The 15,502-nt window shown below is 44.8% G+C and overlaps 1 protein-coding gene across 7 annotated transcripts in view; it reads left to right on the forward strand.

The window, feature by feature from the left end:
• NSD1 (nuclear receptor binding SET domain protein 1) overlaps positions 1 to 15,109 on the forward strand; it is a 183,736-nt gene extending 168,627 nt beyond the window's left edge. For all 7 annotated transcript variants that reach the window (XM_066272298.1, XM_066272301.1, XM_066272296.1 and 4 more), the window contains 3 exons: positions 5,319 to 5,425; positions 7,030 to 7,234; positions 8,808 to 15,109. In XM_066272298.1, coding sequence (XP_066128395.1) covers positions 5,319 to 5,425; positions 7,030 to 7,234; positions 8,808 to 10,435 — 1,940 coding nt within the window. In that variant the 3' untranslated portion in view covers positions 10,436 to 15,109. The remainder of the gene's footprint in view (positions 1 to 5,318; positions 5,426 to 7,029; positions 7,235 to 8,807) is intronic.
• Positions 15,110 to 15,502: the final 393 nt, after the last annotated feature.

Below are 15,502 nucleotides of genomic sequence, written 5' to 3' on the forward strand. Positions count from 1 at the left end.
ACAGACTTCCTCATATGTCCTACCAGGATCCACCTTGCAACTCCCGTCTGGGGCTGATGTTTGAATCAACCAAGCTATCCTCAGCACCAGAGCCAATTCTCAAACCAGTTGAGCCAGGCTGTGAGAGGGGAAGAGAGAGAGAGAAGGGGAAGAGAAGCAGGTGGTCGCTTCTCCTGTGTGCCCTGACTAGGTATTGAACCCGGGAAGTCCACATGCCAGGCCAATGCTATCCAATGAGCCAGCCATCCAGGGCCAAGATAAAATAAATAAAGAGCAATTAGCTTTTGGTCTGTTGCCTTTTTAAAAAAATATCTGTGGCCCTGGCCAGGTAGCTCATTTGGTTAGAGATTCGTCCTGAAACACAGAGGTTACCAGTTCGATCCCAATCAGTGCACACACAGGAACAGGTCAGTGTTCCTGTCTCTCTCTCTCTCTCTAAAATCAAAATAAATACTAAAAAAAAAAAAACTGTGGACATACTCTTCTCTCCCACTCCCCACCCTCACCCCAAATATCTTTTTCTTTGTAGTTACTGCCTAGTTGTTGAGGCTTTTCAGAATTTTGAAGGTTCTCACAATTTTCTTATTTTAAAAACTCAGCCATTATTAGTTCCTTTCTCCTGTGTTACACTACTTAAAGTATTAACGATGGAGACAATGCTTGAGCATCACTATGCTCTGTACTCCGCCGGACTAAATGATAATTGGGTTTTTAAATGCCAACTTGTGCATTGGCCACTTAGTTCAGTCAGTTAAGAGCATTGTCCTGAAATGACAAGTTTGCAGGTTCGATCCCTGGTAGCAACCAAGGAATGCACAACTGAGTGGAACAACAAATGAATGCTTCCCTTGTCACTCCCTTCTCTCTCCCTTCCTCTCTCTGTCTCTAAAAATCATTAAAAATTAAGCCCTGGCTGTTGGCTTGGAGCATCGTCCTGGAGCATGGATGTTGCTGGTTCGATTCCCTGGTCAGCACACATACAGGAGGAGCAACCTTGATGTTCCTGTCTTTCTCTCTCCCTGCCTCTCAAAAAAAAAAAAAACAAACTGCTGTCTCTAGTTTTTTGAGTGGATGGCTTCAGAGTGAATTGGGTAAATTGCTACTTTGTAACGGGAATTATCAAGTGAATACTATGACCGCTCATTTATCAGATGTCAGAGTGTTCCAAGCATATTACCTAATACATGCAAAAGTGCTGTAAAGTATGTGGCATTATATCTATGTTACTTAGATATATGGGGTTTGACTTTTCTAATTTTCTCCATTTTTCTAACTACCCTCGGCTGGGGCAGGGGAATTATCTGAATTAATTACTCAGATGTTACTCAGTCATATGACTTTAGTTCTGTGTCTGTCCTGACTGCTTTCAGCACTTTTTTTTTTTTTTTTTTTTTTTGTATTTTTCTGAAGCTGGAAACGGGGAGAGACAGCCAGACAGACTCCTGCATGCGCCCGACTGGGATCCACCTGGCACGCCCACCAGGGGCGATGCTCTGCCCACCAGGGGGCAATGCTCTGCCCCTCCGGGGCGTCGCTCTGCCGGGACCAGAGCCACTCTAGCGCCTGGGGCAGAGGCCAAGGAGCCATGCCCAGCGCCTGGGCCATCTTTGCTCCATTGGAGCCTTGGCTGTGGGAGGGGAAGAGAGAGACAGAGAGGAAGAAGGGGAGGGGGTGGAGAAGCAAATGGGCGCTTCTCCTATGTGCCCTGGCCGGGGATCGAACCCGGGTCCCCTGCACGCCAGGCCGACGCTCCACCGCTGAGCCAACCGGCCAGGGCCTCAGCACCATATTTGTACTCAGAACTTTAGTCTGTCCGTGGGGATAGCCTCCTCTGCCATGTCTAGCCACATATTTCTTCTCTCTCTTGTCCTGTCTCAGCTCAGGTAGCACAGTGTCAGAATTCACAGACCTTTTCCTTGTACTTGCTTGACTTCCAGTCTGCATGGGTGGGATGGGGAGACGAGACAGAATGTGCTGAGTGCCATATGGAGTGCCTGTAGGAGCTGTGGCCATGCCAGATGGAATCAGAACTTTTTACCTTGCTCTCCTCCTTATTCATCCAACTTACTGGGTTCTTCACATGCCTGTTATTTTCTGTTTTTCACATGTGTCATGCTCCCTTCGCCATCCACAGTGAGTTCAGACTTCTTGAGTATTTTTGTGTGAGACTATATTCTAAAATGGTATGAGTCTTTCTTTGTGTGTGGAGGCAGGGGCAGGAAGAGAGAGGGGGAGAGAGACACGAACATTGTGCTGTTCCTGTATGTACCCTGTCTGGGGATGGAACCAGCAGCCTCTGTGCTTCAGGACAACGATTCAACCAACCAAGCTATCTGGCCAAGGCTTTATTTTTTATTCATTGAATTTTAAAGAGACCTAGAGAAGAAAGGAGAGGGGAGGAGGAAGAGAAACATTCATTTGTTCTTCCACTCAGTCATGCATTCATTGGTTGCTTCCCTGTGTGTGCCCTGGCCATGGATCAAATCTGTAACCTTGTCGTTTTGGGAGAGCACTCTAACCCACTGAGCTAACCAGTCAGAATTGATATATGAGTCTTGCTTTATGCACACTAATGCAGTGGTCCCCAACCCCCGGGCCACGAACCGGTAGTGGTCCGTGGGCCATTTGGTACCGGTCCGCAGAGAAAGAATAAATAACTTACATTGCCGTTTTATTTATATTTAAGTCTGAACGATGTTTTATTTTTAAAAAATGACCAGATTCCCTTTGTTACATCCGTCTAAGACTCACTCTTGACGCTTGTCTGGGTCACGTGATACATTTATCCGTCCCACCCTAAAGGCCAGTCCGTGAAAATATTTTCTGACATTAAACCGGTCTGTGGCCCAAAAAAGGTTGGAGACCACTGCACTAATACATTCTGATTTATTGCCTTGTGCCATTATGTTTACATAGTGGATGATAAATTGAGCAGCTGATTATGCCAAGTATCCTGCTATCTTATATTTGTTTATATCATTGAGTTGCATTATAAGCACACTACATTTATGAAAATTGCCCTGGCTGGTTGGTAGGGTGTTGGCCCAGCGTGTGGATGTCCAATGTTCAATTCCCAGTCAGGGCACACAGAAGCGACCATCTGCTTCTCTACCCCTCCCTCTCCCCCTTTCTCTCTCCTCTCTCTGTTCTTTTCCCACAGCCATGGCTCCTTTAGTTCGAGAGCACCAGCCCCAGGCACTGAGGATGGCTCTGTGGAGCCTGCCTCCACCCCAGGTGCTAAAAATAGTTTGGTCGCAAGCATGGCCCCAAATGAGCAGAGCATTGGCCCCAGACGGGTTGTTGAGTGGATCCCAGTCGGGGCACATGTGGGAGTCTGTCTCTCTATATCCCCTCCTCTTGTTTCGGAAAGAAGGAAAAAATTTATGAAAATTCAGTTATATATTTTTAAGTTTAAAAAGAATAGTGTGATAGAATTACTCCTTAGCTAGTCCAGTAAGTTCACAATGGGTGTATTTGGTAGGCCTTTACTAACGTGTTTTGAGTTTGAATAAGTTTTAATTTGTTCTCTTGGTTTTGATGACATGCATAACAGAGAGGAGATGTTTTCTCCTTAAATCTGTGCATCTCTTTTTAAAAGTTTACAAATTACTGCTATGTGTATTATGTCATAGTCTCTCAATAAGCTTGTGAGATAGTTATTTCTCCATTTAACAGATGGACTCAGAGCTCAAATCACTGATTGTGGGGTAACGAATGTAAAACTAGGACTTTAGGTCTGCAGTGTTTAACTCTCACCCACAGGCTGGTCTGCCAGAAATTTAGTGCCTATAAAGCGTTAACCATCCTGATGTTGTATGACCCAGTGATCTTGGTCGAATCACTTATGTTCAGGGTGATTTCTGCTTTAAGTGGTCCCCAAAATAATTCTATTTTCACCAAGTGTAAAAGATTGAAAACCACTAGTAGAGTTCTTTAGTATTACTCAGTAGTGAGATGTCTCTCCGTTGAGTCCTGCCAGGTGCTCACCTTGGCACAGAACAACAGGGTTTTTTCATACCTGCATTCTCAATGCCTGGCACATTAATGTAAGTCGTTGTTTGTTTGATTTTGGTAATATATTAATATATTTTGAATCTGCATGGTTAGAAAATAAATAATACAACTTGCAATATTAATACCTCTAGAGTAAAAGTTAGTTTAAATATTACTTAAGTCGTTTAAGTTTTTCTCATATTAAATTGTATTAGCTGATTAATAATTTTTCAGGATTAAAATTTATATTTTATTAATATAGTGGGATTTGCAGTTAATAAATTTTTTCTTGTTTGAGAGAGAGAGAAGAGGGAGACAGGAAGGGAGAGAGATGAGAGGCATCAACTTGTTGCAGTACTTTAGTTGTTCACTGATTGCTTTCTCATATATGCCTTGACCTGGGGCTTCAGCTGAGCCAGTGACCCCTTCCTCAAGTCGACAACCTCAGGGTTTTGAACCTGGGTCCTCAGTATCCCAGGTTGATGCTTTATCCACTGCATCACCACCAGGTCAGGCTAAATTTTTTATTCTTATATAAATTAATCTTGCCCTGGCCGGTTGGCTCAGTGGTAGAGCGTCGGCCTGGTGTGCAGAAGTCCCTGGTTCGATTCCTGGCCAGGGCACACAGGAGAAGTGCCCATCTGCTTCTCCACCCCTCCCCCTCTCCTTCCTCTCTGTCTCTCTCTTCCCCTCCCGCAGCTGAGGCTCCATTAGAGCAAAGATGGTCCGGGCGCTGGGGATGGCTCCTTGGCCTCTGCCCCAGGCGCTGGAGTGGCTCTGGTAGCAACAGAGTGACGCCCCAGAGGGGCAGAGCGTCGCCCCCTGGTGGGCGTGCCGGGTAGATCCCGGTCGGGCGCATGCGGGAGTCTGTCTGACTGTCTCTCCCCGTTTCCAGCTTCAGAAAAATAAAAAAAAAATTTTTTTTTAATTAATCTTTCTCTTAGAAGTCAACATACTCTTTTTTGTTGTTAAGGTGAGAGGCGGGGAGACAGTGAAGCAGACTACTGCATCTGCCCCAACCTGAAAGCTCAAGTTCCAGGCTATTTTTAGCACCTGAGGCTGCCACCCTTGGATCAGCCTAGCTATTCTCAGTGCCCAGGGCCATACTCAAAGCAGTTGAGCCACTGGCTGAGGGAAGGGGATCGGGGGAGAAGCAGGTGGTCACTTCTCTTGTGTACCCTGACCAAAATTGAACCTGGGCCATCCATACACTGTGCTGACACTCGATCCACTGAGCCACCAGCAAGGGCCAATACTTTATAATTAATACAGAAATAATGTAATTAAAACCATAGATATTAATATTTTTATGGTCTCTTATACAGGCACTGAACTTACCTTCAACTACAACCTAGAATGTCTTGGGAATGGAAAGACTGTTTGCAAATGTGGAGCCCCGAACTGCAGCGGCTTTTTGGGTGTAAGGCCAAAGGTACCTTCCAAACATTTGCATCGGGAATAATGGCGTGGTCAACTTGCCTTAACCAATGCAGGGCTGAGTCTTTATTTTAAGAACATGTCTCTTTGAAATACTGACATTGAATAGTTGTCAGGGCCACTGGCAATTTACTAAGTAAGCATTCTGACGATCAGTTTGATGACAAGAGTGTGTCTTGAGTATTGTTGGAGTGTTTTGAGCAATCTGACTTATAATTGGTGATAACTTTCTAGCTAAAAAAACCTGTAAAATAGGAATCTGTAAAGTGGGTTCCCACGTTTTTATTGGTCTCAGATGATCTCACTCATATTTCCTAATAACACTGTCTTAGGACCCTTAATCTTATCATTGTAACTAAGTGAAAATGTTGTGTCTTCCTGATATTTTATGTGTGCTCTTTAACTGAAATATAATTCTATAACTGTTAAGAATGGTTTACAAGTCTGTATCCTGCTTTTCTTAAATATTATAAAAAAATCTTTCCTTGCTGTTACATAGCCTTCTTAATCATCATTTTAGTGACTGTTTAATTTTTTTATAATCGATAGACTATAATAGATGAACATCTGGATACTTCCAGATTTCTCTATCATAAGTAACAGCACACTAAAAGTTGAAGTTTAATTTTGATGCATAAATTATACAGTGACTCCAGTTGGGTATTTCCATTATGGTTTTTGACTATAAAGTCAACATTAAGAACTGAAAAATGCAAATTAGTATAGAAACCCGTAACTAAAGAAGGTAATCATGTTGAGCCAGTAACACATGAAGGTGATTATCTTATTAAATAAGAAAAATTATCTTTTTACTGGATTTTGTTTTGTTTTTTATTTAGTTGGTTGGTTAAATGGCCTTGTTCCTTCAGACGTCCAGTTGACTTATTCCCTATAATTTAAATAGTAACTGAGTTTAACCAAGCTTAATGGTGTTTAATGGTATTACGTGCACTGGGGATGTCAGTTTCTGCATCCTTCATTAAGGTCTGTGTAGCATTTCACACATGAATCAGTGATAGAAAAATTCAAGAGCAGAAACTTATGAAAACCGCCAGGTTTGGTGACTAAAAGGAGACCTGCTGGCTGCACCAGGGTCTGTCTTGAGTGGTGAACATAAATGTGACTTGACTTAGATAAAAATGTATAGCTTGTTGAGAGCAAGGACCATGAACTAGTTTTGTGTCTTTCTCATACTAAGTGCTCAGTGAAGTTTTGTTGAATAAGCTAAGAAATGTATGTGCACACACAAACACATAGAAAAGTCTTCCTTAGTTATGAAATTAAGGTAAAAGTAAAACTTATGAAAGGGGATGACATTTAACACCAGCCTTGTGTGTCAACAAAAAGAACATTTCTCTCTTTCTTTCATTCAGGTGGCAGGAATAGTTGATACAAAAATTAACAATTAATACAACCATTTGCTGAGCACCTGTGATGTGCTAGGTGCCTTGTCTGCATTTTCTCTTATCTTTACAACAATCTTTGAGGACTATCTTTTCCCAGAGGAGAGACTGAGGCTCAGAAAGAATAGTTAACCTGGTCAAGATCATACAACTAATGTGTTGACAGAATGCTTACTGCTCAATATCTGACCTCTAGAATCAACCCATTGCCACGGAAGAAAAGTCAAAGAAATTCAAGAAGAAGCAACAGGGGAAGCGCAGGAGCCAGGGTGAAATTACAAAGGAGCGAGAAGATGAATGTTTCAGCTGTGGGGATGCTGGCCAGCTTGTCTCCTGTAAGAAGCCGGGCTGCCCAAAAGTTTACCATGCAGACTGTCTCAATCTAACCAAGCGACCAGCAGGTTGGTGCCAAAACCTGTTAAGAGTGCTTCTTCTCTGCGAGGGTTCTCAGAGCCCTTGGTCTTCTTCCTATGCATAGGGTTCAGGGAATATGGGTCCATTTTCTCATTCTGGAAATAAATGGCAACAAAGGCTTAGAACTCTTGGTTATAGAGAATAGAAACTCCCTTGCTCTGTGTCAAGTACTTTATTTACATTTCTGTTACGTTATTTTATCCTCCTAGCAACCCATAAGATGAGACCTTTTCACCTTCCCATGATGCAGATAAGGAAACTGAGAATCAAGTTTGGTGAGATGACTTATCTCATTAGAGCATATAGATGGAGGAGCTGGATTGAAGGCCAAGTTTTCTAACCTCGTGGTCACTAAATCATGTTCCCTTTCTAAAGAAAGAGAAGTTGAGACAGAGTGGAGCTTGGGTAATTCTAGTCAGTGAGGAATGGACTGATGCCCCCTTAGGCCCCTTCAGTATACTTCCCTCTGAAGGATATGCAGCTGTGTCCATTAACATGTGAGAAAGCTGTTTAGGCAGATGTGATACTCAGGTATTGATGGTTAGAAAAGTCACTAACCTTTGTGTGATGATTTGGAGTTAGAGGATTTTTGGAATTTGGACCTTTCAATCTATTTTAAATTGCAAAGGTGAGAACCTGGTAGGAAGACATTCTGAGTGAGGAGAGTATATACATCACTAGTGGCCTGCTTCCTGGAATTGGAGGAGAACAGCTTTGGGGTGGGAGTGAGAGGAGGTTGTCCCTGAATTAACTTTCCATCAATGTGTGGTTGCCAGGGTAATGCAATAATAAAAACTGGAGTAGTGTGAGGGGAAGGGCATAACATTGACCTGACAGTGCCAGAAAGTGGAAATGGGAATTGTTTCAGAATCAGTTAGGGTCGCAGCTGGGACAGGCTGTGATAGAACTGATCCTGCCTAGGAGCCACAAGCAACGTCTAGCATAGGTTATTTGGAAGGAGTCAGGTGGAACTGCCCATGACAGAGATTGGGCTATCAATAAATGGAGGCAATAGCACCTTAGCTTTGGGTCTTTTCCACTGAGTCTGTGTGAACAACACAGGATAAAGTTTGTGCAGATTCAAGACTTAACATTGAGCAAATGTATTTCTGCTTCCATTTTTCCACATTTGTATATCTGCTCCCTCTTCCTACCTATAACCAAATATGCAAGAGTTTAAATAGCTGAGATTTTCTCCCTTGAGTTAAATATTTAAAGACTGTATAAGGAGTCTTTAAATATGCAAAAATATGAAAGTAATATCCTCACATTCTACCTAAGGGTAGCTTTGGGGTTTTTTTCCTTGTTAGAAATACAAATAAGAAATTACCTTTTCTTTTATATTTAGTTGATACTTGGTTGCTACTTGATATTTGGATGTTATTTTTATATGTGGTTATGCAGAAGAGGAAGCTGAGATCCTGGGGCCTGAACTCAGCACGAGCTCTTTGCAGAACACAGCAGTTTGAAATCACTCCTTTGACCTGGTTCCGGAGCCATGGCTCATCTCATGTGTATGTCTTGTTTTTTTAAGCTCTTGTTTCACGTCTGTGTTTTCAGGGAAATGGGAGTGTCCTTGGCATCAGTGTGACATCTGTGGGAAGGAAGCAGCCTCCTTCTGTGAAATGTGTCCCAGCTCCTTTTGCAAGCAGCATCGGGAAGGGATGCTCTTCATCTCCAAACTGGATGGGCGTCTGTCTTGTACTGAGCATGACCCCTGTGGGCCTAACCCTCTGGAACCTGGGGAGATACGTGAGTATGTGCCTCCCTCAGTGCCACTGCCTCCAGGCCCAAGCACTCATCTGGCAGAACAATCATCAGGAGTAGCTGCTCAGGGGCCCAAGATGTCGGACAAGCCGCCTGCTGAAACCAACCAGACATTGACGCTGTCCAAAAAAGCGCTGGCAGGGACTTGTCAGAGGACACCACTGCCTGAAAGACCTGACAGAACTGACTCTAGGCCTCAGCCTGCAGATAGGGTCAGGGCCCTTGCTGGGCCAGGGACCAAGCCCCAATCCTTACTATCCAGCCAGAAGTTATTGGATAGGCCAGCTGCAGTGGCAGGACCAAGACCCCAACTATCTGACAAATCCTCTCCAGTGACCAGCCCAAGCTCCTCACCCTTAGTCAGGTATCAACCACTGGAAAGACCTCTGGGGACAGCTGACCCACGGCTGGATAAATCCATAGGTGCTGCCAGCCCAAGGCCCCAGTCCCTGGAGAAAACCCCAGTCCCTCCTGTCCTGAGGCTTCCACCACCAGACAGACTGCTAGTCACTAGCAGCCCCAAAACCCAGACTCCAGACAGGTCTCCAGACAAATCCCATACATCTTTGTCCCAGAGATACCCACCTCCTGAAAAAGTGTTGTCAGCTGTGGTCCAGACCCTGGTAGCTAAAGAAAAAGCACTGAGGCCCGTGGACCAGAATACCCAGTCAAAAAATAGAGCTGCTTTGGTGATGGATCTCATAGACTTAACTTCTCGCCAGAAGGACCGGGCAGCTTCTCCTCACGAGGTCGCAACACAAGCTGATGAGAAGATGCCAGTGTTGGAGTCCAGCTCGTGGCCTGCCAGCAAAGGTCTGGGGCAGATGCCACGAGCTGTTGAGAGAGGCAGTGTGTCAGATCCTGTCCTTCAGCCTTCTGGAAAAGCCGTGGTCCCCCTGGAGCACTCCTGGCAAGCTGTTAAATCACTCACCCATGCCAGACTTCTTTCTCAGTCCCCTGCCAAGGCTTTTTTATATGAGCCAGCAACTCAGGCCTTAGGAAGAGCACCTGCAGGGGCTGAGCAGATCCCGGGAACTCCCAGCCAGGCATTGGGCCTGGTGAAGCAGGTGAAGCAGATCACTGGAGGCCAGCAACTACCTGGACTTGGTGCCAAGAGTGGGCAGTCCTTCAGGCCTCTTGGGAAAGCCCCATCTTCCCTCTCCACTGACGAGAAGAAGTTAACAACCACAGAGCCGAGTCCCTGGGCCCTGGGAAAGACCTCACCAGGGCCAGGGCTCTGGCCCATGGTGGCTGGACAGACATTGGCACAGTCTTGCTGGTCCTCTGGGAGCACGCAGACATTAGCACAGACTTGCTGGTCTCTTGGAAGAGGGCAAGACCATAAACCAGAGCAAAATACATTTCCAGCTCTTCACCAGGCTCCTCCTAGTCACAAGTATGCAGAGTCAGAACAGAAATAATACCAGTAAAGGTCACATGACCAGACCAGCTATCCCCAGGGTTCTGGGGGGGGGTATCCCCCCCTTAAAAAACTGACCCCCACACTTTTCCACTGTTATTCTTTATATTCCAACACTCAGAACTCTTGTGACAATAGCCAGTGGGGTCTTGTGGTTGTGTGAACCATGTATGGAAGTCCAAGTGGGCCTCAGCCAAGGAGACAGACTTACGTCTCTTTCCCTCAACTTTTAAACATGGTCAACTTGAAATAAAAAGTCCACTCTGGAGTCAAGCATGGGATTCAATTCCACTGGGCAGGTTGGAAGGAAGAGGGGCTGTCAATGTTATTTCTCTAGTCCTGCAGAGCCCCACTGAGGGTACTTGATGAACCCTGGGGAGGAACTGATATCCAATCAATTCAGTCGTGATTTCTTGAACATTCACATGTGCTAGGCCAGGTGCTAGTCACTGATAGGAGATACAGAGATAAATAAGACCTGATCCCTGTGAGCCTAACATGCCTGCGTGGTTTCCAGGTTGTTTTCAAGAATCTTTGACCAGGAAATAACATGAACTTCTGAGGGGCCCTGGGGCTTCCAGACACATTTTGTAGTGTCCTTTGTGGCCCCAGATATGGTTGTGTTGAGTAAGGTTCTTCTGGTCAGATGTGCATGTGTGTGTGCATGCATGTACGCTCGTGCAGATGTCTATTGGCAGGAGGGGCTGTGCAGAAGCCAAGTGGCACTGTTGACTGGGCAGCCACTGCTGCTTCTGTCCGGGTGTGCAGAGTGAAGATCTAGATTTGGCAAAACAGCTGGTTGGGCTGGGCTCTACAAGGACGTAGCTTTCCCACAGTGTAAGAAGGCAATTGGCAAGCTAACCTTTCTTTTTTACCTATTTTCTTCCTTTTGCATCAATCCTCCCATGCCTGTCCCCTAAATACTCAGGTGCTTACAGATTTTAGAGTCTCGGGCCGTTGACCTAAGGAACCTCTGGCAAGTTCTGGGCTAGATCCACCACCAGCTCAGGGAGGATGCCAGATCCTGATGGAAAATTACTTCTCTTCTGATCTTTTGCTCTCTTCCCCAATGGAGGGAGTCTTCTTCACTAGTGGATTCTACCACCCTGTCCCTGAGAATTGTGCTCTGTGTTGAGAGCTGCCTGCCGACTCAGTTCAAAGGCAACCGTAATCCTTCCTTTATGACTGGCAAGATGTATTTAGAGAAATCCCCAGTCTGAGAGTTGACTCATAACTGCTGATTATCTGTTACTGCTGCCCAGAGCTGGGGCTCAAGGGCTGGGAAATCTGTTGGTGCTACCCTGCCCTACCATTCACCCAAGCTCACTGACTGCCAACAGGAAGTGCTGTTTGGCCAGTTCCTTCACATTCACTCATGCCTCTTTTGTCCTTAGACCAAATGTGTTTACCTCCTTGCTTTGCCAACTTCGCCAGCAGCTTTAGCCAACCAGGCCATTTGGCTCAAATGTCTCCTGGCCCTTCTGTGTCAGTTATGGCTTCTATACCCTCAATAGGATTCTGTATTTTGTCCCAGTTTCTTCCTAAGTTCCTATTGAGGTTACTCCGATCACTCTTAAGGAGAGAACAATAGTCGTTATAGAAGCATTTGCGCTTTATATAAAGATTCAAAAAAGAATTTGCTTTTATTTCCCAAAGTCAGTCTCTGGGGTTGAGACACTTGAACTCAGGCAGAGGCACAAGGCTGGGCAGGGCTGCCCCGAGGTTAGGGGCCTTGCATCTCACTTAACCCTCGGAATCTTCTCTGTAAATTCCACCTGCCTAGTTCACCCCTTTTGTCCTGTTTCTCTTCCCACATCATCAGAGATGAAAAGCTCTTTGTTCAAAAGGAAGAGAAAACACAGCATCTTATTTTTTAAAAAAATTAAACCATGGAAAAGATATTTTTAAAGAAATCCACCCAGAATGTTAGAGTTCATTATATTAAGTATTTATCATGTGTGAGAATAATAAGTATATAACTGCCAATAGTAGGTCTTTTTCCCTAATCTCTTAGGTTGTATGAGTAGGGTTTGCTTGGTGCCAGTCCTGTGCCCTTTTCTCTATCATCTAGTTGTGATCAGAAAAAGTATCCACACTGCACTGTCAGAATCTCCTTTCACTAGGTTGTGTGTTAAATTACAGTAGTTCCTTGTTTCATGAAATAAACTGTGAATTTTTTTTGTGGTGGGGGTTGTGCAGGCTATGTAAACTTTGTTAAGTGGAGAAGTTTGATCCTGAAGTAGCTTCTCTGAAGTAGGCTTTGGAAGCTAACTGACTTGACAGCCACTCTAGAGATGTCTCACAGGACTGGAGGCAGTGAGGGAAAGGTGTGCCACTTTGTGGTTTTGTTTTGGTCCTTTCCATTTTCCACCACTCCCTGTAAACTTCCTTCCAGACCTTGCTGGGAGAACAATTCAGAGCTATGCTGGGGGTAGGAGTAAGAGGCAGTTCTTTATCTAAATGAAGTGCCAGGCTTTCTTGAGGGCCATTGAAAGACTGTCAGGTTGAGTGGAAACTAGAAATTCATCTATAAGGCTCACTAATGACGGTATCTTCTTAATCTAGATTGTTAACATCTTAACATCATGAAAACAGTCTCTGTAAATTAGAACGAGAATCAGAACTGTTGAGAAGTGAGACTTGCATGATGGTGGGGAGGGTGTGGCCTTGCCAGCTAGCCCTTGGGGACATTCCTGAAGCTTGTACTGAGAACTTTTCTCCAGGGTATGAGAATTGGCAGTTAAAAGGTAATCTTTTATCTTAAAAATTCCTGATCTTTTTGTGGGATGGTATTTTTGGTATTTGGCCAAGTGCTTGGAAATTGGGATCTCACAAGTCTGCCTATAAGTGGGCTCCCCAGGAAGCCTTTCCCAGGGGGAATCCATAACTTCCACAGCTAGCTAGAGAACAGGTACCTCTCCTAGCCCCGTTAAGTCAGAAAAAAAAATTACGGAAACTTAAATTCAAAGCCTCATTTGCTTCTCCTACTGAAGCCAACCCATTCTCATAGTAAAACATTTGTCACTGCTACAAAGCATCCAAATTTTTAAATGTCTGAAGTTACTGAGTTTGAGGTGATTTAAATCACTGTGTTGATGCTCTTCTGAACAATTACCAAATCTACATCTTTGGCATTGATGAAAATAACTATTTCTATCCTCTACGCCACACCACAGTCTTGGCACGAAGTGCATCAGTGATTCTTTTGCAGGTTTGGCAGCATCTACTCACTGGAGCTGGACTCCCAGATTGCCTTGTGAGAACACAGTGGCAGGAAGTCTGGTCTGGGCAGCTTCCCCTGTGGAGAGGAATTAGGAGAGCACGAAATGTGGGTGGATTTTGACCTCATCTCCTATAAAGTGTGTTTTCTCATAAGTCTTTGGGGGGGGGGGGGTAATATTATCATCATCTGACCAGGAGGTCAGAGTGGCCCAGTGCTGTAACCTCTTTGAGATTGTGGCAGGACAGGAGCTGCCACAAGCCCCTTTCCTACTAAATAATGATTGGGCTGTTCCTTGTGTTAGACATTCCAGATCATTTAGAGCTAGGTAGCCACTGCATGGGACTTTCATTGGCTGTGGCCAGTTAGCTCTCAGCTGAGCTTCCTAGGGCCAGAGGTTGCTGTAGTATAAATTGAAATAAGAATATGTAATTGCTTTGTACACACAAAAAAAATGTAACGGTGCTAATTTCCTGGTATAATAAGCACTGCCAAGGGTTGAGACTGGTGACTTGAGAAATCTAGGTTCGGGGGGGGGGGCAAGATTTTATGTAGAACAGTGTCTTTTGAGGCTCTGTTAAGAGAAGGAGAGGGCAGAGCCTCAGTGAAGACTACCGACCCTGGAGTGGTCTAGAGGTGGAAGAGTTGCTGTGTCCAAGGGTTGCCATTGAGTTTCTCAGGGCTGGTGTCACCTTGTCCATAGCTTCCGTCCACACTGCCTGGAACAGGGTGGGAAAGAGCTCCAGGTGCAAGGTTTCCCTCGGTTACCTTCCGCCCCTCTCTACCTTTCCTACTCCTGTGGGAACACCTCTATTGCTTATGAAGATTAAGGGTAGTATTTCTTAGGGAAGTGGAAAGTTTAATCAGAAATCCACAGCCTAGGAAGAAATATTTCCTACCAACATAAGCAAAAAACAGCACATTAAATTCTTAAGTGATCCTGTTTTTCCCATGGTTTTCCAAACATCAGGCCATTAAGGGGCTTCTGGGGTAACACTCTGGAAGTCAAGAAAAGCTTTGTGGACAGGAGGTGAACCCAGGGAGTAGGAGCAGAAATGAATGATTTTGGTGCTTCAGACATCCACAGGAAAGGCAGAGAACAGGTAGTCAGTCCGCAGGTCTGAGGTGGGTGCTGCCTGTGTGTGCATATAGGTGAGAGTGTGTAGAGATGGGTGAGTGCAGCACGCAGGAGCTCATGGGAGAGATTTCTAAGTCTTGGCAAAGAAACAAGCTGACAATAGAGATCTAGCTTTATATTTTTAAAAAAGGGGCATCAGGAGATCAGCTAAGGTCCATCACCTTTTTTTTGCTCCTCACCCCATAGATTGTCAGCTGTAAGTGAAACTCCTAGTGGAAAAGAGGGGAGCCCTGTGCTAGGAGTTCCCATAAACATGTACTGTAATTCTTTGTATATAGAAAAAAATTACTGTAAAGTAAAGTTTAACTTTACTCTTATGGCCCTTGCCCTGTGTTGTGTTTTGTTGTCCGTGGGGAGATGTAGTCCAACAGGAGGGAGGATGGGTTTGGGGTGAGAGCAAATGCCAGCCCCTGAGCCAGTTCCTGGGTGGGGATACAGTGGAGCTGAGCTCTTCCTCCAAGCACCTCATGGGAGTGGTGTGGATTTCCTCTCAGTAGTCATTAGGTGCCTGAATGTTTCTTTTGGGAGTGGCTGGTGTTATTTTCAGGCCACTTTACAGGAAGCTTTCATCACCCATGAAGTAAGGGTATTTTGAGGAATTGGTTTTTAAAAAGGAAGTAGAACCAAAGGACTTCCTGAGTATGAGTCTGACCATCTTGGCCAAGTTTTTAGTCTTTCAGAGGCAGGTGCTAGGCATTGCAGAGGACCCG

This window comes from Saccopteryx bilineata, chromosome 4 (assembly GCF_036850765.1).
Source record: "Saccopteryx bilineata isolate mSacBil1 chromosome 4, mSacBil1_pri_phased_curated, whole genome shotgun sequence".
NCBI classification, from domain to species: Eukaryota; Metazoa; Chordata; class Mammalia; order Chiroptera; family Emballonuridae; genus Saccopteryx; species Saccopteryx bilineata.